The sequence below is a fragment of the Lithobates pipiens genome, unplaced genomic scaffold (assembly GCF_037356315.1).
Source record: "Lithobates pipiens isolate NorthernLeopardFrog02 unplaced genomic scaffold, aLitPip1_a1.2 Scaffold_8, whole genome shotgun sequence".
Lineage (NCBI taxonomy): Eukaryota > Metazoa > Chordata > Amphibia > Anura > Ranidae > Lithobates > Lithobates pipiens.
Window position 1 is genome coordinate 264,359,014 of NW_027507903.1, and position 27,370 is coordinate 264,386,383.

The following is a 27,370-nucleotide window of genomic DNA, read 5'->3' on the forward strand; positions in this document are numbered from 1 at the left end:
ATAAACGCTTTAACTTGAAGTACAATATTAACATTTCTCAGTCACTATTTTTATTTTTTTTTTATGAATTTGCAAAACAATATTGTATATTTTGCAAAAACATTTTTGCAGTGTTATTATTTTGTCTGGTTGATTGAAATAGGCACAACATACTGGACATTGTAATATACATTTCTGAATCAGAAGGCCTCATTTTTGAAGCATCTAAAGATGTGTTTTTTTGTAATGTTCTGTCATTTTAAGGGCTGCTAAAAAAAAAAAAGGGCTGCTAAATATAAAGCGCAGACACATAGAAGTCCCTGCACACATGTATCAGCTGTAATTCAGGTATAGAAAGAAAAGATATTCTCCTGCGCTAGTGTGGATGGCCTTAGTAAGGTGGTAGTAATTCTTGATGATATAAGTGTGAAGTGAACATGCATGCCCCGCTGCCTATGCCGACTAGGGGAAGTCCGAAATGCTATATTTAAAGGAAAAAGGAAGGCACGTGGCCTAATGCATGAATCATTAAAAAAGAGTTTATTATAAACAAATTAGGTATATACAGATTAATACTATGTATTCATAAATATGAATAAAAAGCAATGGTAAACACTTGATGGATTGTTATAAAGTGATATCCACAAAAGGGAAGAACAAATGATGTCTAACGCGTTTCAAGTGTTTTACTCTTCATCATAGCCTTAGAGAACCAAATCTGGTCGGTGTGTTATAATAAGTATAAATAGATACAAGAGGCTGGATGGGTAGTGTAGCATAGCACTGCATAGGTGGTGTGGCTTTGTGGGCGTATTCCCCTTTGCTCTAGGAATTATCCTTCCACGTCACAGCACTCTAAATTAAACACCAAACAGATATATATATAATAGCATTGTAGACACTAATGTAAATGTTAAAAACATAGCAATGAAATATATATAAAATATATATAAAGCATACATATACATTGTCAATTTTTTTATATGTTGAGGTGACATTTTTTACATTTACATATATACAGAAGCTCACAAAAGTAAGTACACCCCTCACATTTGTGTAAATAATTTATTATATCTTTTCATGTGACAACACTAAAGAAATGACACTTTGCTACAATGTACAGGTATGATCAAAAATTATTTGATCATACCTTGTGTGGATATCACTTTATAACAATCCATCAAGTGTTTAACATTGCTTTTTATTCATATGTACGAATACATAGTATTACTCTGTATATACCTAATTTATTTATAATACACTTTTTTTTTAATGATTCATGCATTAGCACCTTCCTTTTTCCTTTATATACCAGCTGTAATTCACATAGTAAGGCCAGAACTTGCCTACCATCTTGGCCAATAGGAATGTGGAGGGCAGAAGGGGCGGGCCAACATCATCATAAGTCAAGTGCCAAAGCTTTGGGTGTGCAGGACTGTCTGCATCTGGCTGTAGCAAAGGTGAATGATTGCAGCTGAAAGTTGTGTACAGACACCTCTATGTAACTACATTTTATATCACTTATAAGCAATCATGACATTTAAGGTCTTTTCTTACCACCTGCCCAACTAAAACAGAAAGCATATGTTGGCTAAACGGCAAAATGTATCTATACTTGCAAAGTCGTATTTACAAGCTGGTCTTGATCTTTTGCTCTTGGTATCATCAAAATACCTGGGTGGTAACTTGGAAGAATTTTGTACCATCATAACATCATTTCATATATACTATATATATATATATATATATATATATATATATATATATATATAGGGATTGGTATTACACTTTCATACAAAAAATTGTATTTATAGTTGGGTACCCTATGGTTTTTCAGAAGATCCATGATCTCGCAGACAAACATAGCAAAACAGCAACTTTTCCATGATCTCAGCTTGATAAACTTTCTCAAGCAAATGTGACCTATCATAACGGGTCCCCGCTCAGGCTGTCAAAGTCTGGTTAGTTGGATGCCGCTGACTACTTGCTAAGAAAAGAGCAATTGGTCATGATCCTCCCTGAGACAAACCAGCTCTAGGGATACCTTCCTGCACTTCCTGCTTCCTCCTTTGTAGTCATACACATGCATGTTCGAGGCTCAGGCAATCAAAGTGTACATACTCCACAAAGTTCTTTCATTAGAAAAGTCTTTCAGATTACTTTGTATTTACAAATGCCATCTGATATCTATGGCTAGCATTAGTTTCTTCATTTTTACAGAAAGTAACTGAGATAACACATAAATGCTATTAGTCTTTGATATAGAATTTCACTTTTCCTGGTGCTCTGGACTGACTGTCTCTATTCTCTTTGATTCCTTCCCTTTGTGAGGATTTCTCTACTGTCTTGCTTTCCTAACCTCGACATTGAAGAGTAACAGAATTAGACCATTTTTTTACCACAGGCTTTCTACCACTCGCCATCTGTATTTAATTAATAACTGTTATTGTTTTGGAGCCTCATTTCTGATAGGTGTAAATGATATAGCTCTAGACTTTACAAGTCAATTAGATGAGCCCTCATCTTAGAACTCTACTTAGATTATTATATTTATCTGGCCTAAAAACAATATTGAATTATTTCAAACACAATTCAGTGTACTTAAGATTTAAACAATGGACACACTGCAAATGATCTAAGCCAGATCCATATTTTAAAATGCAATAATACAGAGATATTAATGGGATTGCCATTTTTTAGTAAAAAAACACAGGGTATTCAATATAGTGTACAGTTTTATACGTATTGAAATCTACAGTTAACAGTTCCAATATTTTATTATTTAATTTGCTGCTCATAAAGATATCAAACATTATCTTAGCATGGGTATTCCATAATTGCATATGCTGTTATGTATTAACCTTACCCATGTTGTATGCAAGCATTTTCCTGGAAAGATGAAAACATTGGGGATATAGCTGGACAATCATAATTAGCTATTTAACCCCATTATTGCACATAAAAAAACACATACATTGTTAAGAAAATGTCTACTAAAAAAAATGAAATTTTGCAACCACAAATCTGGCAACAATGTGTATTTATCAGGTAAGAACCCACAATAGACATTTTGATACATTTGATAAATAAACACTGAGTTTTTTTATGATCTTTGAAATGACCAATTACAATTTTTAAATCTGTTTTTAAACAACACTAAACATAGTCTAATTAAGGCAGTAATGCAACTAAACTAGAAAGTAATGAGTCAGTGGGTATAATTAACTTTACATAAAAAAAAAAAATACATACAAAGTTTAGTTAAATTATTTAAAAGTGTACAAAAACTTGAATACTGTTTGGATACCCCAGCTTTTTTTAGCACTTATTGGTTTGCCACTGGTAAGTGCTTTTGATATCTCTGTTATTAAATGATGATTTATTTGGCATATTCAGTTGTAATTAAACATGTAAGCCCAATATAGAGAAAAAAAATATTCTAATGGAGGATACCAAGTTCAGGGTTAAACCGTGAAACGTGTTAATGATTTTTTGACATGTATTTATAAAATAACCATAAATAAAACCTAAAACATAGACAATAGATTTTATCAATGAAAGCAATATGGATGAAAAAAAATGAAACAATACTATATTCAGATATTAAAAATATAAACTTATCAGGTTACTGGCCTGTACAAAACACAATTTAATAACAACGGTTACTAAAAAAAACTACGCACAACAAAATAATGTCAGTATATCACTATATAACTAAAGATAATACATAATAAAACAATATATCAATCTATCCCATAATCTCCCACTCTTTTCGACGATCCCTGAAAACCCTCCTCTTCAGAGAACCCTATCCTACACCCACACCTAACAACTGTATTTTCATTTTCTCCATCAGCTCACCCCCCACAGTTATTACCTTTTGTTTCACTTGACCCTCCCTTCTAGATTGTAAGGTCTAACGAGTAGGGCCCTCTGATCCCTCCTGTATTGAATTGTATTGTAACCGTACTGTCTGCCCTCATGTTGTAAAGCGCTGCACAAACTGTTGCCACTATATAAATCCTGTATAATAATAATGTAAAAAATGTTTTATGTACTTACCTTGAAAATATTCCATCTTTGTTGTCTGTGTCTTCTTTGGTGGCTTTACAGGAGGATGTTTATTTTCATTATTTTTGAACAACGCCAGGCGCACAGCTGGGTCTAGATGAAAAAGTACATGTCAAAATTAAAAGGGCATGATATGTTTTACTGTTGTAAAGCTTAGGTTACTCTTGCTTGGACTTAGATGGCATGAGAACTGTCCTTCCAAGAAAACAAAAGAAATACTTTAAGAAACCCTTCAAGAAATGCTTCTTCTGACAGGAGACAAGTTAACAAAAAATACTACATAAGACATTTAGAAAAATAATAATAATATATAATAAAATAAAATATTTACTAACTCTAATTAACATATATATCTTAATGTATATATATATATATATATATATATATATATATATATATATATATATATATATATATATATATATATATGTATATCAATCTATGAAAATGTTAAAAATTTAAATGATAATTTACACAAAAGTTTGTTATATATTTTGACATAACTTGAATATGCACTACATATAACTGTCTCAAGCAATTAAAAATAACAATATAGAACAAAAAAAAAATTATAAAATAATTTGTTTTAGCTAATCCAATATAAATAGGCATGCAAATCCAGGCATAGTGCACAGGCTTTCACAATATAATGTTGCTTCTACATCAATGCATAAAATATGAAGTTGAAAAAGTAGATTCTATAGAATTATGTAACTGAAGTTCTCTAATCAAGGATCAACTAAGTAGATGAAAAATTCCGAACATCTAAACTGTCATGCTTCTAAAACCTTGAACCAATTTTTTTAATATAGTTTCAACTTCAAAGCATGTCTGTGCTGTGATGCTTCTCATTTGTTTGTGAAAAGTTTCTTTTTCTCTTTTTTGAAAGGCTCCATTGGGAAACCACTGAAATTTGAACATGACTTTAGTCACAATAAGTATACCAAATGTATTAGTACTTTGTATTTAGAACTATTATTACATTTTTCCCCTTAACTAAAGAACACTATTGTTGTATATAGCTAATGCCCAACCCAATGTTATCAATATAGCATGTTAAAAAGTAACTTAAACTTCTACATGCTTTAGAAAAAATAAAGAAATAAAAAGGATCATCAAAACAAAACAAAAATGACCCCCCCCCCCCCCAAAAAAACAAAAAAACAGAAAGGCGTGTCTTTAAATGAATAGATTTTATCTGTGTGAGAGATCATATTGTATTTGAATAGGGTCTAAACAAAGATATGCTCTGCTTGAACTGCCTCCTGACTCACATGCAGAAAGTTTTGTGAAAGGCTCCATTTTGAAAGATGCCAAAACCAAAAGTATATATATTGTTTTGGATAGACTATAGAGGGATTAGAACACTTTTCATTTTTTATTGCTGTCAGTGCCCCCGTAAGGAGATTCACCCGCTCTATTTGTCCTGTTTACCATTATCATTCATTTTAATTATCATTAAAAGTGAAAGTAAAAGAAAACCCCACATTTTGGGTTGTCCCCAGAAAAGTAATAGGGGAAGTCTTCCAATGGGGACACTAGTTCTGGTGACCTGGGGGTCCCCAAGAAATTCCCTTAATTAGCAGGGATTTCCTCTTACTTCCTTTTGGCTATGGCACAGGAAGTGAAGGTAAATCTCCCCAATGGGCCAAAGATAGCAAAAATAAACCTTACAGTTATAACCCTCCCTTACTCTATTCAAAATGAAAAAAATAAAGTTTTGCCTATAATTCTACTTTACTGTCAAATATTTAAAATTTTACAAAAATGTAAGTTACATGAATCTACTAATAAGATAGCAAAAATAAACCTTACAGTTATAACCCTCCCTTACTCTATTCCAAATGAAAAAAAAGTTTTGCCTATAATTCTACTTTACTGTCAAAAATGTAAGTTACATAAATCTACTAATAAGCAAGTTAAATCCTTTAACACTGCTGCATATGTTTTATGAAGACTTATTATAGTGAGTCATGTATATTCTTCCTATAGTCTTCATATATTCTTCCTACATTCTCAATATAGAAAATAACACTGAACACATTAACCACTTGCTGACCAGCCGCCATCATACTGTGGCAGGTCGGCTCGTTCCTGCAAATCGGCGTACAGTAGGCGTACGTCGGCTCCATTAAGAAACAAAGCTGCACGGCGGGGGACCCGATGCCCGTGGCCGATGCACGTGGCCAGTGGCCACGATGTCCGCCGGCCATCTGTGATCGTGGGAAAGAGTGCCAGAATGTAAAGTGTAAAGTCAGTGTAAATAGACAGATCCCTGTTTTGATAGGGGAGGAGAGAGAGATCTTCTGTTCCTAGTGATTAGGAACGGTGATCTCTTTCCTCCTCCAGTCAGTCCCATCCCCCCACAGTTAGAAACACCTCCCAGGGAACACATTTAACCCCTTGACCGCCCCCTAATGGCAACCTCTTCCCTGCCATTGACATTTACACAGTAATCAGTGCATTTTTATAGCACTGATTGTTGTATAAATGTCCATGGTCCCAAAAAAGTGTCAAGTGTCAGATCTGTCCGTCGCAATGTCACAGTCCCGCTAAAAATCGCAGATCGCCGCCATTACTAGTAGAAAAAAATTAAAATACCATAAATCTATCCCCTATTTTGTAGACGCTATAACTTTTGCGCAAACTAATCAACATACGCTTATTGCAATTTTGTTTACGAAAAATATGCAGAAGAATAGATATTGGCCTAAACTGATGAAGACTTTTTTTTATTATGTATTTTTTTGAGGATATTTATTATAGCAAAAGTAAGAAATATTGTTTTTTTTGTTTATAGCGCAAAAAATAAAAACTACAGAGGTCATCATATACCACCAAAAGAAAGCTCTATTTGTGAAGAAAAAAAGGACGTCAATTTTGTTTGGGTACAGTGGCGCACAGCCGCGCAATTGTCAGTTAACGTGATGCAGTACCGTATCACAAAAAATGACCTGATCATTAAGGGGGAAAATCTTCTTGTCTGTAAGCGGTTAAGCACATTAAAATGGATTGACTGAAAGCAAATAGGCTATTCACTTTGCAAGGGAATTTTCCTTAGCTTAATGAATGTGGTGTAAATTCACTTTGCAATGAATTACACTTTGATGTGCAAGAAAAAAAAAAAAAAAAAAAAACAAGTAAATTATGTTGCACATGATTGGATGATGGAAGTCAGCAGAGCTTCCCCTCTTTCATTAAGCTAAGGGAAAATTCCCTTGCAAAGTGAGCCTATTTGCCTCCAGTAATTTAATCACAGACTTACAGACTGACTTACTAAAGAAATTGAGCATGTTCACTTTGAAAATTGACTTTTCACCCCAGTTCCTATGTTTTTGTGCATATGATGTGGAAACAAGGCTAAGTGACTCAATTATGCACAAAAATATAGGAACTGGGGTGCAGAAAAATTGCAGCAGGTGTTCTGGACTGATAAGTCAAAATCTGAAGTATTTGTTTGTTCGCCAAAGGGCTGAAGAGTGGTACAAAAATTTGTGTCTTCAGGCAACAACGCAGCATGGTGGAGGTTCCATGTAAGTTAGGGGCTGCATTTCTGCAAATTGGAGCTGGAGATTTGGTCAGGATCAATGCTTAGAAGTACAGGTAGATACTTACCCATTATGTCATACCATCAGGGAACTGTGCAATCGACCTCAAATTTATTCTGCAGCAGAACAATGACCCCAAATATACAGCCAACGTTTTTAAGAACTATCTTCGGTGTAAAGAACAAGGAGTCCTGAAAGTGATGGTTTGGCCTCCACAGAGCCCTGATCTCAACATCAGCACGTCTGTTTGGGATTACATGAAGAGACAGAAGGCTTTGAGGCATCCTACATTCACAGAGGATCTGTGGCTAGTTCTCCAAGATGTCTAGAACAACCTACCTGCCGAGTTCCTTTAAAGACTGTGTGCAAGTATATTTAGAAGAATTGATGCTGTTTTTAAGGCAAAAGGCGGTCACACCAAATATTAATTTGATTTGGATTTCTCTTCTGTTCATTTAATTTATTTCCATTTTGTTAATTGATAAAAATAAACCATTAACACTTCTATTTCTGAAAGCATTCCTAATTTGCATAATTTTTCACACTTGTCTAAAACCCTAAACCTGGGTTTAGTATTTACATACCCCAGAAGGGAGACCCCTTAATAGGGCTCACCAAGCCCCTATGCAACAATCCTGCTAAGCACCTTAGCCTACCGTCCAGGTAAGGAAATTAACCGCTGAAAATGCCTGGTTCAGAGCCTGCTCCGTGTCCCACAGCTGCCCTCTGGAAGCACTGCATTCTTGCATACACAGCTTAAATATGCTGGCTGTGCACAGGACGTTCTGTGAATGCGGTCCTGGCGAACAGGCACAGCTGTATTGGCATATGACGCAAAAGTAAATAAGGGGGCTTCACTTACCTGTCCAGGTGCAGGGCTGCCTTAGAAACTATGAGCCCAATCTTCACCCATCATGGCAGGTTCCTGTCACTTGAGGACCTTCAAGGTACCCTTTTCATGTTTTAGGGTCCACTCCCTTCGGACCTCTACAGCACCCTGCAGGAATACCTTAACTCTGTGGTGTCCAAGATTCCACTACACAGGGTCCAGCACCCGGAGGTCGAATTACAGGCAAAAACTCGCAGGATCCTTGTCTTCTTTCCGATTCTCGGATACCATTTATCTAAGCATAAAAACCTGTGTCAAATGGATCCAATCGGTCAATCCCTTGATTCATTTAGGAACCATTTGTGGGACTAAAGACCTGAAGCTCAAAAAAGAGCCCATCCACCTTGCAGAAAAAAAAACTGAAGTTCATCCTGTATGGGAAGGATTATATAGGGGATCACTTCCTGTCTAAGACTTTGTCTACTAGTGTCCATTCACCTAGAGTTGGTGTATAACCCAGTAGGTAATGAAAATTAGCCTAACTCTGTGTCCCGTGATGTATGATAAAGAAAAGGCCAAAATTCAAGAGACAGAGTATTCCCTAAGACTTCTGTCCTTGTACTGGGCAAAGAAAGCTTTCATATACAGTGTAAAATCTTGCAGGAGTATGATTTTATTGCTCTGAGAAGGTGGGAATAAGAGTCAGAACTACCCCTATGCTAGAACATTCCATTAAAGACAGTGACTGATAAGCAGGATAAGATGAGAATGACCCTTTCCTCCTGTATCTTGTGTAGCAGTTGAGGCAGGGTCTTCATCTGAGGGAGGGTCTTCATCAGAGGTAGGGCATAAACCCATTTGAATTGAGTCCACAGAATCATCAGAGCATCTACTGCGAAGGCTAGAGGATCTCTGGTCTTGGGCATAAATCTGTTCAGCTTGTTGCTAAACCTGGAGGCTAGATAGTCAACATTTAGTTTCCTCATCTGTAAAATAAATTTTGAAAAATCTCTGGGTGCAAAGACCACTCTTCTGGGTCTAGTCATTGATGGCTTAGGAAGTCTGCCTGCCATTTTTTCACTCTTATGATGTGGATAGTTGAGAGAACTGGAATTTAAGTCTCTGCCCAGAAGAGTATCAGACATGTTTCTTTTAGGGCTGTTTGACTTCTGGTGTCCCCTTAATGGTTTATGTTGGCTTTTGCTGTGGCATTCTCAAACTGAACCCTGACTGGGTGACCTTGAAGAAGGAAGAGCCAGTGTTGTGGCCAGAGACAATCTGATGGCTTTTAGTTCCACCATGTCAGTGAGAGCTTCTTCTGGTGGTACAGAAGCATTAGGAGACACAAAGATAGGGCTTGCTTGTTCCATATCTTGAGTATGTTGGATTGAAACTTAGAGTGAAACTGGGCAAAGGGAACTGCCTCAAAGGACCATCAAAGCCCAGAATTCTCATGCAGAAGCAAACTGAAGGCTGCGGTTTTAATCTGAGGGTCCTTGTGTAGGACTTTAAGGAAGCAAGTTTCTACTGTGGAAGAAAGATTATGCCTTGGGCTGTGTCCAAGATGATACCAAGGCACTCCAGTCAGTGTGAGGGCTGGAGAGCAGACTTTTGATAGCTGACAAAGGTGGAAAGTTGATTAACCAGTCAAAGGTGTGAAGGAACATAATCCTTTGGACATTGGTAGATAAGGTTGGGGCTAAGAAGTCCTTAGTAGAAGGTCACCCTGATAACTTGTGATATGAGTGTCCTGGGTTTGCAATTTTATGAGCACTTGGGGTACAGAGGAGAGTGTAGTGCTACATATTGGAAGTGTTGGTCTCCCACAGAAAAGCTCAGAAAGTGCTTATTTAAAAAGATGGAAATGTGTAGGTAAGCATATTGTATGTCCACTGGTGCAAAAAAAATTACCCTGGTCTAAGAGAAGCAATGACAGATCTTGTTTATTTCATTTGGAATGTTTATAAATTTTTATAAAGAAAGAAATATGCTTGGACATTTTAGGTCCACTATGTGGTGGATGCCTCCATTTAGTTTTGGAACTGTGAATGAATTTGAAACCTAACATTGTTCTTCTGAAGGAACTGGTACAATCATTCCTTCTGCATAAAGTGCAAGGTGGTCATCACATCTGCCTTTTTTTGGTCTGAAGCTGGCAGATTGATAGGCAAAAAGCAAGGTGGGGTAGAGATAGAAATGCAATTTTTTACCCCTTTGATATAAAAGATGTGACCCAGAGGTCCGGGACCTCTTGGATTCAGACTGGCAAAAATGCCAACAGCTGTCCCCCTGCCCCTTCATTGTAAGGGGAGCTTCTGGGAAAGTCTGGTGGACTTGGGTGTCAATAGCTTGCGACAAAAAGAGGTTAAGCCTGGAAATTGATTTCTGGGGAGAGCGAGGTTCAGTAGACCAATATTTTAAACACAATATCCTGAGCATATGAGATAGGGGACAATCTAGAGACTTGTTGAACTACATTCTCTAGAGTGTCTTCAAATACAGGATCCTGGTCTCCATTAATTTGCCTTGTCCAGTTCGCAACAAGGGGCATTTGAACTAGGAACCGTAAAGTGTTTATTGTGAACTGAAATGGCAACAAGGGGCATTTGAACTAGCAACCGTAAAGTGTTTATTGTGAACTGAAATGGAAGGATCCACTGCAGGAACAGTCTATTTCTTCTTAAATTACTTTTTTATAGGATCATTTTCAGCAATAAGTTTAGCTAGAGGGAATATTTTTCAGTATTGGGTCAGTCAGCATAAAGTGCACAGACAGAATGTGCTTGTATCAGAAAAGTCTTTCTTGACTTAACCTCCCTAGCGGTGATCCCGAGTCTGGCTCGGGCTGGGATTTCAGTAGCACGAGTGGTAACCCTGAGCCAGACTCAGGATACAGGGAGAGGTTACTTAGCTTGTCCCCTGGATCCAGCGATGTCCTTCATGCTGTGTGAGCGAGTTGTCCTCCGCTCGATTCACACAGTGCCTGAGTAACGCCGAGCTCTGTTCCCTGCGACGTTACGACGCACGGGAGCGGAGATCGGTGCCAAATTCTAAAAAGTAAAAACACACAATACACATACAGAACTGTAATCTTACAGATTACAGTACTGTATACAAAAATACATATCACCTTTGTCCCTAGTGGTCTGTCCAGTGCCCTGCATGTACTTTTATATTATAAATACATTTTTTTTTGCCTGGAATTTGGAGATTGTCCATAGCAACCAAAAACTGTCCCTTTATGTCAAAAGTGATTTTAGACCAACTAGAAAACAGTGATAATAAATTAGAATTACTTGCAGAATTGAGCGATAGCGATTTGTGGGGAGATCCGTCATCAAACACTAAATCTATTGACAGCAACAATTCTGCAAATGAGCAAATTTCAGTGTTTTTGGATTTGATTACATTATTGAATAATTTTTTATTATTATTTATTATCATTATTTATTTAATTATACATTTTATCATACCCGGGATGTCTGCTAGACTCTGGTTTGAACAGATTTAAGAGAGTTATTCCTAACAATTGCAGGCCTACAATATAAAACGCCAAATTTCCATGCAAAATAATTGTACCGCTTTCAGTACCTAAAATCAGAACTAATCATACCGCCAGGGAGGTTAAAATGGTTGTAAATGCAGGACTTTTTTTTACCAGAAAAGTGGATGTAAACTCTCACATATTCCCAGTGAAGTGAACAGCCTCAGATGATACACAGAGATGAAACAAATCTCCCTATATACATTTTACATGTATATCTGCTGTCTTCATTGGTATATCCTTTAGAAAGTGCTCTTTGTGTTAAATTTTTCTCTTACTGGTTAGCACTGGGAGTGGATTTTTGGCATACAGCCAAGACAGCTGATTGGAGGAAAGGCACACACCCCCTATTCTCATTGGCAAAGGAAGAAAAGAATGTGCAGAGCTCTGCTCTAAAACGAAAGCCGACTCCTAATCTATTTATAGCAACCTCCCCTGAGCCATGCTATCTGTCTCTATGGGTGCAAGCAGAGTGGCTTTGGATCAAGCCCACAGGAGGGCCCCCATAGGAAGGAGCTTTCTATGAGGGCACACCTAGAAATGGAGAAGAGTGTTGGTGGGGGAACCAAGCAGAGGAGGTTTGGGGCTGCTCTGTGCAAATCTGTTGCTGTTAATTGACTTGTATAAGCCCCCGTACACACGGTCGGACATTCTGGCAACCAATTCTGTCGGATAAATTCCAAAGGATTTAGTCCGGAAGTGGTGTTGCATACACACGGTCGGACTCAGTTGTCGGAATTTCTGGTTGCCAAGAAAGCGGTGATGTAAGCCGCGTACGACGGCACTAGAAAAAGGAAGTTCAGCACCACGTCCGGCACCCTTTGGGCTCCTTCTGCTGATCTCATGTTTATCGCGTGTTAGTAGAAGTTTGGTGAGAGACGATTCTCGCTTTTCAGATTTGTGCTTCAGTTCGTTACTGCACTTCAGTTTGTGCTTGTCAGTGCGTATCTGCTTATCAGTGCGTGTAGTCAGTTAGCATTTGTTGCTCATTGTGGACTATATCTTGGTATAGTACGCTTTGATTTTCATTGCTTATTGTCTGCTCGCTTCTGGTTTTCAGGTGGTTCTTTCAGGCATTGCTGTTTATCGGTGCTTTCTGTTGTCCGTTCTGACCAGCCGACCGTTTTAAACCATGTTTCGTGTACGTACTCGTCGTAGAGTTTGTGCAGTGCAGGGGCTTGGTGTTGGGCTTTTAGCTTTGACACAAGCGCGGTCCATGAACAGGGCGAGGAGTTTGTGGACCAAGAATTGGTTGCGCCAGCGTGACCAGTTCTCGTACATACCTTTGCTTCGTGAGATCCGGGAGAATAATCCTGATGATTTAAGGAATTATCTCCGGATGACGGACCCAGTTTTTCACCGTCTGCTGGCTTTGCTGTCCCCTTATATCGGCATGCAGGATACCTGCATGCGACAAGCCATCACTCCAGAGCAGAGGCTCATCGCCACGTTGCACTACTTGACGACAGGGAGAAGCCTTCAGGACCTGAAGTTTTCCACAGGCATCTCCCCCCAGACTCTGGGGATCATTATCCCAGAGACCTGTTCTGCCATCATTCAGGTCCTGCAGAAGGACTATATGAAGGTAAGTTTTCTCCTTTAACATCACATTCTATGTATTTAATGATTGCTAATGTATTGGATTTCTTTCCTCATTCCCTAATTACCATGATTGCAATATGCTCTAATTGATATGCTGTGCCCCTTTGTCCTCATGCATGCTGGAAGCTTTTCAAGTTCCTTTTTTGTCCTTCAGGCATATTTGCCTTCACAAACTTCCCCAGCATGCTCTTCTGGGCCCATGAACCTATATTCTAGTCTCTTAGCAATGTATTTTGTCAGCTCCATAGTATTGCTTTCCCCTAAACACCCCCTAAAATGTGTACAATTGTTATGTGTGTGCTTAAATTCATGCAGAGTGCCAGTTTTTTTTTTTGGTTGGGCCAAACTCATTAGGAACCCCCCTCCCCCCAACTGCTATGTCAGCTGATAGCAATCCTCTATCTGCTGACTTTGCCAAACCCAATACACACTATACCTACCTTTTTTATGGTCAGATTTATGGACAAATTCACCAAAGCATGTAGTGCAAGGGCCTGTCTCAATACTTTCAAATGCTACAGTTTAAAGTTTTTTTTCTCCTATTATTATCTTGATAGGTAATAGCAGAATCTCAAAATGTGCTTTGATTTGTTCCTTTTTTTTGTATTATGACACTTCTTACCTGTCCGGTGGGCTGCCAATAGTGTAAATAAGGAGGGGCTGGCCAAAGTATCACACATTATTTATGCATTCAGCTCTCAATGGAGTGGAGAGGGTTACCTGTCCAAAACATCCCCCTCCCCTCATTTTTTGCAATGGGCCATCAGATAAGGGGGAATGGGGGGGTGATGAATCTGATAAGGAGACCTTATACTTTAGGCTTTAAATACTAATTTCCCAAATTGTTATACTGATATTGTCCAAAAATGTTTGTGTCTAATCTGCTTGCAATGTTGATGTGCAAAATTACTATTTTCTTTTTTGTTTCACTCCACAGTTTCCTTCAACGCCACAGGAATGGCAGACTGTGGCCTCCCACTTTGCCAGCCATTGGGACTTTCCCAATTGTGGAGGTGCAATTGATGGGAAACACGTCCGCATCATCCCACCCCCCAACTCGGGGTCTTACTATTATAATTACAAGGGGTTTAATAGTATTGTCGTACCCCCCAACTCGGGGTCGTACTATTATAATTACAAGGGGTTTAATAGTATTGTGATGTTGGCGGTGGTGTCAGCGACCTATGACCTCCTTTATGTGGACGTGGGGAAAAATGGCCGGATGTCAGATGGTGGAGTGTTCGCATGGACGGAATTCTACTGGCGTCTTCAGAGTGCCAGTCTGGGCTTGCCACCTCCAGAGGAGAATCTGGAAGGACTCCCGTTCATTTTCGTCGCGGGTGAGGCGTTTTCTCTGGCAAACCATCTGATGCGGCCTTTCCCGATGAAGATCCTCACCCCGGATCAGAGGATCTTTAATTTCCGGCTGGCCAAAGCCAGAAAAGTCGTGGAGAACACTTTCGGAATACTGGCCAGCCGGGTCCGCCTATTTTTGATGCCAATCCACATGGCGGAATATAAACTAATTCACATTGTGCTTGCCTGCTGTGTTCTGCACAATTTTTTGAAAAAACATTCAACTAACTATGTGGTCTCAGTTGGCCCAGATGCAGACTTGCCGGAAAATGACAACCTCACGGCCCTTGAAGCTGCTCGTCCTGGCTTACCCCCCCCCCCAAAGCACCCGCGAGGTCAGAAACCGATACATGGAGTACTTTGTGGGTAGGGGGGCCATTGATATGCCAGACAATGTCTGAGAGGCATTATTTTAATAAATTGTTTCTTTGAAACTCCAATAATCTTTGTTTTCATTTACTGCTTGGCTTTGTTTTAGGTGTCTCATAGGTATTTTTGCTGGGTTTTTTTTTGGGGCCTTTTTTAACAACAGTGCAAACCCAAGTTCTGAGCAAGATGAGGTGACAGTCTCTTCTTCAGATAATCTTATTATGTTGTGGGTCTGCTACACACAAACCTTGTTTTTGTTGATAATGTATGTAGTGCATTACTGACAAAAATATTGCTCATTTTCAGCACCATGGCAGAAATATGTGGGGTCATGAAAATGTCGTGATTGGGGAAATGTAAACATCACTGTGGGTGTTATTTACTAAAGGCACATCCACTATGCACTACAAGTACACTGCAAAAGTGCACCTGAAACTGCACTTGGAGTGCAAAGTGGATTTGGCTTTAGTAAATAACACCCATTGCCACAGAAACCAACAACTTTACTACAAATACTGCTTTTGCGCATTGAAAAAGGAAGCCACACATTGTTGATCATTTCACTTTGTACTCAAAGCACATTCACATGTGTGTTTAGAAAAGGGTTTTAAAACAAACCAACATATTTGGTGTATAGAAAACATTATATTGGGTAAACAGGCATGTTTCAAAGCATAACATACAGTACACAGGAAAGTTCAACTTTGAAAATTGAAGACAATATCAGACATGAGTATGTACAAACTGTGCTGATATTGCCTTCATCAGATGGAGTGTAACCCCTGGAAAAGCCAAATTTGGAGGATGCACACACATTGAGAATCCAAAAGTGGCCAGTTTCCTCCTGTTCCCATGCCTAATGTCAACATGTGCCATCTCCCATCATGGGGTATCAATGTACATGTTTTGGGGGTGTAACCCCTTCATCTAAGCCACTTTAGTAGCAAGGAAGGAGTTGCACCCACAAAACACGTACATTGATCCCCCATGTTGACACACTGTGTGCATCTTCCAAATTTTGCTTTTTGAAAAATATAAAAGTTTTTCGGAAAAAAAAAAAAAAACTATGCTAGCTAGTTTGGGGTGTTTCAGACTCTCCCCAAAACATCAATGATGTTCTTAATTTTCTGTTTAACATCATTGATGTTTTTCTGTATATTCTCTAAATTGCGATTGCACCCCATTATCTCCCCAATGAGGATCTGGGCACTTTCACTGGTAAAATGCGATTCTTCTTCCACATCACCTAAAAAAAACAAAAAAAAAACACACCATGTATTATAAATATGCAGACATACATTGATTAGCTTATTGGAAGCTGTGGTCTCCGATACTCACCTGTTGTGGTGACAATTTGTCCAACTTCAACAATCTCTCCTTCCTCCTCCTCCGCTTCTGGTGTTGGTATTTCCCCTTCTTTGGGAGGTGTGGGGTCCCTGGTGTCCACAGACAACCCAAGTCTTCTCTCCCATATGAGAATGTAAAAAAGGAATACTTAGCACACAGAGGGCAGAAATAGGAATATGAAACATTGCTTGGAAGTGTTTTTTGGCCGAGTTCAAAGGTGATAACATTATTTTTGACACTTTCTAAAGCTGGAATACTTACCTGTAGCGTGAACAAATGTAGTGAAGTGTAAGTTGGCAAAACATTGTTTTGGAAGTGGGCTAACGAACGATGTTTAGTACGAACGATTGAACCCATGAACTTGAAAGTGGCCATTTTAACCACTTCCCGACCACTTCACGACGATGTACGTCGACAGAATGGCATGGGCAGGCATAGTGGCGTACATGTACATCCAATCTTCAATGCCGCCCTGCCATCGGGAGCGAGCCGCCGCCGGCGCGCCCCCGTGCTGGTCGGGACCCCCATGAGTCCGGTCGCGGGACCCGCGGACTCGATCGCCGCGGGCATACCCGCGATCGTCTCACGGGACGGCTGAATGGAGGAAATGCCGTGTAAACAGCATTTCTCCATTCTGCCTAGCAACTAGTGACGCTGATCTCTGCTCCATGTGATTGGAGCAGAGATCAGTGTTCACTAAATGAAAGCCCAACCCCCCCACAGTTAGTGTATAAATGACAATGGTCCCAAAAATGTGTCAAAAATGTCCGATGGGTCCCCCACAATGTCGCAGTCACAATAAAAATCGCTGATCGCCGCCATTACTAGTAAAAAAATAAAAATAATAAAAAATTATTAATAAAAATGCTATAAAACTATCCCTATTTTGTAAACGCTATAACCTTTGCGCAAACCAATCAATAATCGCTTATTGTGATTTTTTTACCAAAAATATGTAGAAGAATACGTATCGGCCTAAACTGAGGGAAAAAAATGTTTTTTTATATATTTTTGGGGGATATTTATTATAACAAAAAGTCAAAAATAATGCGTTTTTTTCAAAATTGGCGCTCTATTTTTGTTTATAGCGCAAAAAATAAAAACCGCAGGGGTGATCAAATACCACCAAAAGAAAGCTCTATTTGTGGGAAAAAAGGACGTCAATTTTGTTTGGGAGCCACGTCGCACGACCGCGCAATTGTCAGTTAAAGCGACGCAGTGCAGAATCGCAAAAAGGGGTCTGGTCTTTGACCAGCAAAATAGTCCGGTCTGAAAGTGGTTAAACTGTACAACATTAAATCAAAGCACATGGAGCAGTATGCAAGCAATAATAATAATAATATGAACATACGACAACTACTTACTTTTTTGAAGAACTCGCTTGATCCTTCTGTACTGATCGTGCTCCCTCAGTTTCAGGTCTGACCAGCGTTTTCTCAGTTGACCCTTGGATCGTCGTACCCCAAAATACTTCTGAAAACTCTTCACAACTTTAGTCATGATCTTGGCCTTTCTGATATTTGGGTTTGTGTAAGATCCATACTTCTCATCATAGTCGTTCCTCTTCAATATGTCCACCATCTCCAACATCTCTCCAAAAGACATATTTGAGGCCTTAAATCTTCTCCTCCAGGATCGGGACGTTTCAGGCTCCGGGCTTTCCTCGCCCTCCTCCTCGTTAGTGGAACTATTATTAGTGCGCACCTGTCAAGAAGGTCAGCTCAGTCATCCGACTGCCCCCAGAGGTTCGGGCCGTAAAGCCCTTGTTAAAGGTGTCTGTTGGCGCACGCGGACGCGCGCTAACGCAGGTGGGCGCACGCGGGTGCGCGGATGTTCTGATGGGCGCACGCGGGTGCGCATTAACGCAGATGGGTGCACGCGGGCGTGCGCTGGTGCGTGCGGCGTGACAGCTCTTGGCGCCAAAGGGGTTATTTAAAGGGACCTGTTACCTTGCCTCCTTGCTGTCCGGTCTACAGCATTCCTGTCGTGATCCCCTTGTACCTGCCTGATTCTCGTTTACTCCTGTGACCCAGCTTACCCTGATGACTACTTGTTTGCTGCCTGCCCACGACCTTGGCTTGTCTGACGATTCTTCTGCCTGCTGATTCGGTACCTATCTGCCTGCCTGTTCCTGACCCGGCTTGTCCACGACTTCATCCAGTCTGTTGTTCCTCTGCGGTTCCAGCCTTCCAGTATCCTGCTCTACCTGCTTGTGGGTCTGCTGTGAGAAACCGTACTACAGGACACCTTCCCCACTGCCTCAGCGTGTGCATCTTCCGCAGCTCCCACCTCCTGCTGGTCTCTGTTCCTGTCACATCTGCTCCTCTCCAGTACCCGGAGCCGGATCAGTCCCGACACCAGTGTCCTGCTTGGCACTTGTGCCCCTTCCGCGCTCTCGAACCTCTGTCTCCTCTACCAGGAGTTCCTGAGCCGGATGAATACGAGTAGCCGCTCCCAGCATCCGTGGGCTCAACCACCAGCAACGTGACAGCACCTGCTGTGTCTCTGCCATGTGCTCTCCCCACTGTGCTGAAAGAGAAGGGCGGGGAATAGTCTAGAAAGAATGTCAGGGGTGGGCGGAGTTTCACGCATGCGCACTGTAGATAAAATGCAACACGTGTGTGTTGTACGTACGATCTGTGAGCAGAGTGAGGACGATCTTGCACACGAAGGTACAATTTTTAACTTGGTACATCACTAGCCTATGCTGCTTCTATATAGGCCTATGTTGGGACAAGATTAGGAGAGTTTAGCATGGCATTATTATTAGGGTTTGTCTTGTGTTGTGTCTTGCAGACAAGATGGATCCCTTCAAGCACTTACATTTTATGGGGCTATTCATTGATCTGCTCAGGGAGCTGCCCTGCCTGTGGCAAAAGAACAACCCCTTTTATAATGACCTAATAAAGAGGAAGGCAGTGCTGGAGAAATTGCTTGCTTTGGTGAAGATCATGGTCCCCACGGCAGACATGACCTATGTGAATATAAGTGTATATATCTCAGGGAGCGAAAGAAGCACCAGAATTCCCTGAGATCAGGAGATCCAGATGACATTTATCACCCCAGGATGTTGTACTATGAGAGGCTGCATTTTATGGCAGACCAGGGGGAACCCACGCCACCACTCTCCAGTCTTCCTTCAACCCCCAGATGAGGCTTCCGATGTCCAACCTGGGCCTTCCAGGCAGCAACATGTGGAAGGGCCCAGCTTGAGACAGGTATAGCATTGCAGAAAATATTTCTTGTTGCACATTTAATTATGTTAACTAGATGTTATTATTGATCAGTAAGTTGTGATTTAAGTGATTTACATCTCAATAGACAGTAGTGACCAAAAATGATTGGGACAAAAATGAAAAATGCTGGGCTCAGAATGATAGTCTGTTCTATTTGGTAACATTCAATTTCGCAACAGTCATGAGCACAAAATTGTGTGATTGATGACCAAAAAACTAAAACTATGTCCCATTTTCATACACAGGAAGACCTCAGCCGGGAGGAGGCTGTGGCAAGTGGCATCCGGGAGGAGGCTGTGGCAAGTGGCAGCCGGGAGGTCAACCATCGCCCTCCTCCTCCTGCCACAACTACAGGAGCCAAACCACAGCCTGGAAGGAAGCCTGGAGGGAAATGCCCAAGGAAGACCAGAGAGTGATGGCCTGGGTTCAGTCTGGTCTGACAGAAGATGCAGCCTCTTGTAGGACCACAGCCTGGGGACATAGATGTCATCTTCTCTTCCTGATCTCTTGGACTTCTGGACCAGACTGCTCTCCCTGAGATATGTACTCCTCAGGCCACCAATTTAGCATTTTTAAATTAGTTCATGTCTGCTCTGGGGGCCAAAGGCTTCGCCAAATTGACCAGTTTCTCCAGTGTTGCCTTCCTGTTTATTTGTTTGACACCTAAATAAAGTTTTTTTTGGTTGAAGAAATACTTGCCTATGTGTTTTACTTCAAAAAGGGCAGTTTATTTGTGAGTAGGCAGGTACATTTTAAAAATACAAAGTCAAATGAATAACACGGGGCACGAACACCAAACAACCTCCTGTAGATTAAAAAAGAAAACAATAAATTAAAAAAGATAATAATGGTGTTGTGGTAAGTTGACACACAAAACACACCAAAAAAAAATGTAAAGATGAGTAAACTGTCAAAAAAGGAGATAATGTTGATTAACAAAACCAACCACAAAATTATAAAAAAAAAAAAAGATTGGGGAGATGTGACAAATTAAAATATTGTATTGATGAAATGAGTAAAAAGAATAAAGAAATAAGTTTGGGAGAAGTGTGTGTGAATATGAGCAGCAAAACAACTTCATTCTTGTAGCATTGTAAAAAGAAAAAAGAGTATGCGCTGCATGAAGAATTTTTAACATTGCAGCTTGGCAAATGTGCTATATCGATTACGAGCGGTAGTTTTACCTGAGCGAGCGCTTCCATCTCAGAATGTTATTGCGAGCATGCATGGCACCCTGTCTGTCGGACTAGGCTACACACGATCGGAACTGACGTGATCGGATCATGTTGTCGGAAAATTTTATAGCCCAGCTCTCAAACTTGGTCCGTCGGATATTCCGACGGAAACAGGTCAATGGAGCCCACACACTGTCGGATTTTCCTACAACACGGTCCTATCTGACATTGTCCATCGGAATGTCCTACCATGTGTACAAGGACTAACTCCTTGGGTCAGTAACCAGAGTTGAGAGCATATATTGCACACATGGGCAGTTACCTTGTGGACACGAGTGATATGCAGTGATTTTTGCAGGTCACGTTTACAGTGGTGAAGAGATTGGACACTGTTTTATTTTATTTTTTAGAAATATTGGACACCTATGCATCTATTAAACACATTCAATGTTGTTTGTTTCCCCACTGCGGAAAAACTCTACTAACCCATTTTCCACTCCAGCCAAATCTTTTTTTTTTGGTTGAAGTTGGAATTATAGTTAAAAAAAAAAAGAAATAAAATCTATTTCAAACAGTTATTCACAAATGATTTTAGTTATATAACTTGAAATATATAAAATAGATTTTTCCTGAACTATGCTTACAAGTTCTATATTGGTTTGTACTGCAAGTACTGTTGACATTAGATTGTGTTCTAGATGTCACTGGTACTGATATTGTGAAGAAGAGAAGAACGACCATGATGTTAAAGCTGCAATTCCAAACTTAAAGAGATGATGGAACTATGGAACTCAAGTGAGGTCATTTGTAAGCTCTAGCAAAGTCTTGATGTATACCATCTGTCTTTTAAAATATTAAATACACCTTGACAGACTAAAAGTGAATATAATCACATTTTATGCCTATTTTCCGCCTAAATATATTTACCTCCAGGTTAAAAAACTTGGTGACTACAAATTGTGGCAAAGTTCTTGGGTAAATTACGTGACATACCCAGTTAAATTCAGTACAAAAATGAAGAAGAATGCTTAACACATAAGATATTAGGTAATTACTGGTATATATCACAGAATATACTGATGTTGGAACCCTTCTGTGAATATCAATGTACAGTGGGGATCGAAAGTTTGGGCACCCCAGGTAAAAATGTGTATTAATGTGCATAACGAAGCTAAAGAAAGATGGAAAAATCTCCAAATGGCATCAAATTACAGATTAGACATTCTTATAACATGTCAAAAAAAGTTAGATTTTATTTCCATCATTTACACTTTCAAAGTGACAGAAAACAAAAAAATGGCGTCTGCAAAAGTTTGGGCACCCTGCAGAGTTAATATCTTGTACTGCCCCCTTTGGCAAGTATCACAGCTTGTAAACGCTTTTTGTAGCCAGCCAAGAGTCTTTCAATTCTTGTTTGAGGTATCTTTGCCCATTCTTCCTTACAAAAGTGTTCCAGTTCTTTGAGATTTCTGGGCTGTCTGTCACGCACTGCTCTTTTAAGGTCTATCCATAGATTTTCAATAATGTTGAGGTCAGGAGATTGTGAAGATCATGGCAAAACCTTCAGTTTACGCCTCTTGATGTAATCCCCCATGGATTTTGAGGTGTGTTTAGGATAATTATCCATTTGTAGAAGCCATCCTCTCTTTAACTTCAGCTTTTTCACAGATGGCATCAAGTTACCATCCAAAATTTTCAGAAATTTTATTGAATCCATTTTTCCATCTACTTGTTCCCTGTGCCACTGGCTGCAATACAACCCCAAAGCATGATTGATCCACCCCCATGCTTAACAGTTGGACAGAGGTTATTTTCATTAAATTCTGTGCCCTTTCTTCTCCAAACCTACCTTTGCTCAATCCGGACAAAAAGTTATATTTTAACCTCATCGGTCCACAGAACTTGTTTCCAAAATGCCTCAGGCTTGTCTATATGTTCATTTGCAAAGTTCAAACGCTTTTTGTGGTGAGGACGTAGAAGAGGTTTTCTTCTGATGACTCTTCCATGAAGACCATATTTGTACAAGTATCTCTTTATAGTGGAATAGTGTACCACAACTCCAGTGTCTGCCAGATCTTTCTGGAGGGATCGCGCAGTCAAACGTGGGTTTTGAATTGCTTTTCTCACAATCCTGCGAGCTGTTCTGTCTGATATTTTTCTTGGTCTTCCAGATCTTGCTTTAACTTCCACTGTTCCTGATGACTGCCATTTCTTAATTACATTTCGAACAGAGGATATTGACATCTGAAAACGCTTTGCTATCTTTTTATAGCCTTCTCCAGCTTTGTAAGCGTCAACTATTTTCAGTTTCAGTTTTCTAGACAACTGCTTAGAAGAACCCATGGTGCTGATTGTTGGGGCAAGGTCAGATGAGTCTGGCCATTTAAAACCTTTGAGATTAACATCACCTGGTCTTCCCAGACGATGATTGAGAACAATCCATGACACTGGCAGGTCTCAGCTTTGCAAAGGGGGCAGTGCATGCTATAAATTCTGCAGGGTGCCCAAACTTTTGCAGACGCCATTTTTTTGTTTTCTGTAATTTTGAAAGTGTAAATGATGGAAATAAAATCTAACTTTTTTTGACATATTATAAGAATATCTAATCTGTAATTTGATGCCATTTGGAGATTTTTCCATCTTTCCTTGGCTTCGTTATGCACGTTAATACACATTTTTACCTGGGGTGCCCAAACTTTCGATCCCCACTGTAACTCTTCAGGCATCATCCCTATAACAGAACAGCAAATAAATCGCCCCAGCTTCATAAACAGGGCACATTGAGGAGAGGTAAAAAATACCTGTAAAATCCTTTACTTTGAGTACATCATGGGACACAGAGTCAGGCTAATATTCGTTACCTGCTGGGTTATACTTCATCCTCCGGTGAATGGACACTGGTAGACCAAAGTTCTTCAGACAGGAAGTGATCCCCTATATAACCCTTCCCATACAGGAAGTACTTTAGTTTTGTAGCAAGCACTACATCCTCAAAAAAGAGGGGAGGGATCTCCGTGTCTCATGATATACTCAAAGAAAGGCATTTTACAGAATACTATTTTCGTTTTCCTACATCATAAGACACAGAGTCAGGCTAATGTTCATTACCTGCTGGGACGATAGCCTTTTGGGGAGGGAGACACCCTGACAAACAATAGCCATCAGAACTTGTATGGCAGCCCGCAGAACTCTGTGGCCAAAATTCAAATCCTCAGCTGCTCAAACATCGACTTGATAAAATTTTGTGAACGAATGCACTGAAGACCAGGTAACAGCCTTACAAATCTGAGCCACAGATACCTGATGGTGAAAAGCCCATGAGGTTCCTACACCCCTGGTAGAATTAGCTCTCAACCTAAAGGGAGGAGCTTTATGTTCCAGACCGTAGGCCTGAATTACCAATTGATGGACTCAATTGGCAATCTAAGCTTTGGAAGCTGCCTGCCTCTTCTTGGGTCCTTATGGTAAAACAAAACAGTCTGATCCTTGGATCTCTGCAGATCTAGACAAATAAACCTTGACTGCCTGGACAATGTCAAAGAATGCAGTTGTCTCTCTTCTGCCGAACGAGGCTGAGAGAAAAAGAAGGCAAAATAATGTACCGATTTAAATGAAAGGCCAACATCACTTTTGGCAAAAAGGAGGGAACAGGTCGTAACATGACTCTGTCATAGTGAAGGATCAAGTACGGTTCCCTGCATGAAAAGGGTCGCCAACTTCGACACCCTTCTAGCCGAGGTGATAGCCATCAGGAAGGCTAGTTTGCGAGACAGCAAGCCTAATGGAATTTTCTTAATAGGTTCAAATGGTTGTTTCTGTAACACAGACAGCACAAACCTCAAGTCCCAAGGACACATAGGTGACCTAATGGGGGGAAGCAAGCAAATTGCCCCATAGGTTCTGATTGGTGAATGGGAGGCTAAAAGCCTTTGGAAAACTACTGAGAGGGCCAAAACTTGACATCTGATTGTACTCAAAGCCAATTTGATTTCCACAGCTTACTGTAGAAAAGAGAATTCTCCCAATCACATATTTCCGAGGATGCCATTTTCTAGCTTCACACCAAGCATTATAAGTCTTCCAGACCTTATGATAAATCTTCCTAGTAACAGCTTTTCTAGCATTCACTACATTCACTAGAGTAGACACCACTGGTCCTGAGATGCCACGGTCCTTTAACACCCTGGCTTCAATAGCCATGCCGTCAAATTTTGAGACTGTAAATTGGGGTGGAATATGGGACCTTGACACAGTAGATCGGCACAACCTGAAAGCCTCCATGCCCCGTCTATTGTCAGTCTCACAATCTCCGGGAACCAGGGCCTTCTGGGCTAGGCTGGTGCCCCAGAATGACTGGAACCCCCTCTCTCCAAATCCTGTGCAACAAATGTAGAAGGAGAGGGATCGGAGGGAAAGCATAAACCAGGGAGTACTAGCTCCATGGAACTATCAAAGCATCTGCTCCAATTGCCAGAGGATCTCCTGCTCGAGACACAAACTGCTGTAGCTTGCTGTTGAACCTGGATGCCAGTTGGTCAATCCTCTGGCTATCCCCAACATTGGCAAATTTCCTGGAACACCTCTGGGTGTATAGACCATTCCCCCCGGCAGATCTGCTGGCGGCTGAGATAATCTGCCTTCCAGTTCTCTACTCCTGGGATATCGACTGCCAATATAATAGGCACATGTCCCTCTGCCCAGGCTAGTATGTAGTTCACTTTCTTCAGAGCCGAACGACTCCTGGTACCGTCTTAGTGGTTTATACAGTCCACTGCTGTGGCATTGTCGGACTGAACCCTGAAGGGGCAGTCCTGAAGCTCCACCGTCCAGGACCATAGGGCCAGACGTACTGCCCATAATTCTAGGATGTTGATGGGCAGGGTTTGCTCTGTCCCTGACCATTTCCCCTGAGCTGTGAGCCCGTCTAGGGTCACTCCCCAGCCTGAGAGACTGACATCTGTAGTCAGTACTCTCCAAGTTACCGGGAGAAAGTATTTTCCCTTTCTCAAGTTCTGATCCCGCAACCACCAGTTTAGGCTTAAGCATGCCTAAGGAGATAAGCACATTGGAGGACTCCCCAGAAGACTCATACAGGCTCCCCAGAAGACTCATACAGAGCCGAATGGAGGGTTGTCTGGTGCCCCTTATCTGATGCACCTGATCCTTCAGGGCACAGATCCAGATACTCTTGCTTGAACCGTGTTTAGGATCAGACCTAAATACTTTAGACTTTGAGCTGGTCTCAAGGCTGATTTTTCAGTATTTATGATCCAGCCTAAGCTTTTCAAATACTGCACTGTGTATATTATGCTCTGTTCAAGAGCCTGTACTGAGTGATCTCTAAGCAGGAGATCGTCCAGATACCCGAGCACCAGAATCCCTTGGGCCTTTAAAAGACCCAGTACTGGTTTTAGGACTTTTGTGTATACCTGGGGAGCTGTAGCAAACACGAAGGGTAGAGCCACAAACTGAAAATGACGTTCCTCTACTGCAAGACGTAGGAACCTCTGATAAGGCTGAAAGATAGCTACGTGTAAATACGCCTCTTTTATATCGATGGTGGGTAGAAAGTCTCCCCTCTGGAGTGAGGTTACTACTGAGCAGACAGACTCCATCCAAAAGGACTGTATCAATAGATACCTGTTCAGGGATCTTAGGTACAAAATGGGCCTTGTTTTCTGAACCGTAAACAGGTTTAAGTAAAACCCCGTGCCCCTTTAGAATACAGGAACCTCTACGATCACTTGATGCGCTAGATAATGTAGTGCAGCAGCCTTCCCCCCACCCAATGGAGTTGGGGCGTCCTCTCAAAAGGAGGGCTTGGTGCTGGGTTTAGAAACATTTTTGACCCAGGGCCTTTTCTGGCCCTGGCCTTGCGGCTTGCCCCAGCCCTAGCGCCCTGTTGGCGGTGATACCGCCCTGACGCTGAGACATTTGAGGAAGCAGTCCCTGGGTTTTTAAACAAGGGACGTCTGGTGCGTTTCTTCACCGGAAGTAGAGAACTCTTCCCTCCAGAAAGCTTTTAGATATATTTGTCCAAGTGATCACCAAATAAATGATCCCAATGAAAAGGGAAACCTGCCAATAACTTTTTACAAGGAAGCTCGGCTGACCAGTTCTTAAGCCATAAAAGTCTGCGCATATGTAGACAACAGAGCCAGATGAGAAACCTGCTGTACTGATTCCTCTAATGCATCAAAAGCAAAAACACAGTGCTTGATGAATATTTCTCTTAGTTTCAGGCAGATCATCCTCCTGGTTAGGCCTATCAGGCCGTTTGATCTGATGCTTTACAGACTGGCAAATACCAATTG

The 27,370-nt window shown here is 40.7% G+C and overlaps 1 protein-coding gene across 2 annotated transcripts in view; it reads right to left on the reverse strand.

Moving 5' to 3' along the window:
- Positions 1–27,370, reverse strand: part of LRRIQ1 (leucine rich repeats and IQ motif containing 1) — a 332,917-nt gene that overhangs the window by 78,071 nt on the left and 227,476 nt on the right. For both annotated transcript variants that reach the window (XM_077471833.1, XM_077471832.1), the window contains one exon: positions 4,042–4,143. In XM_077471833.1, coding sequence (XP_077327959.1) covers positions 4,042–4,143 — 102 coding nt within the window. The remainder of the gene's footprint in view (positions 1–4,041; positions 4,144–27,370) is intronic.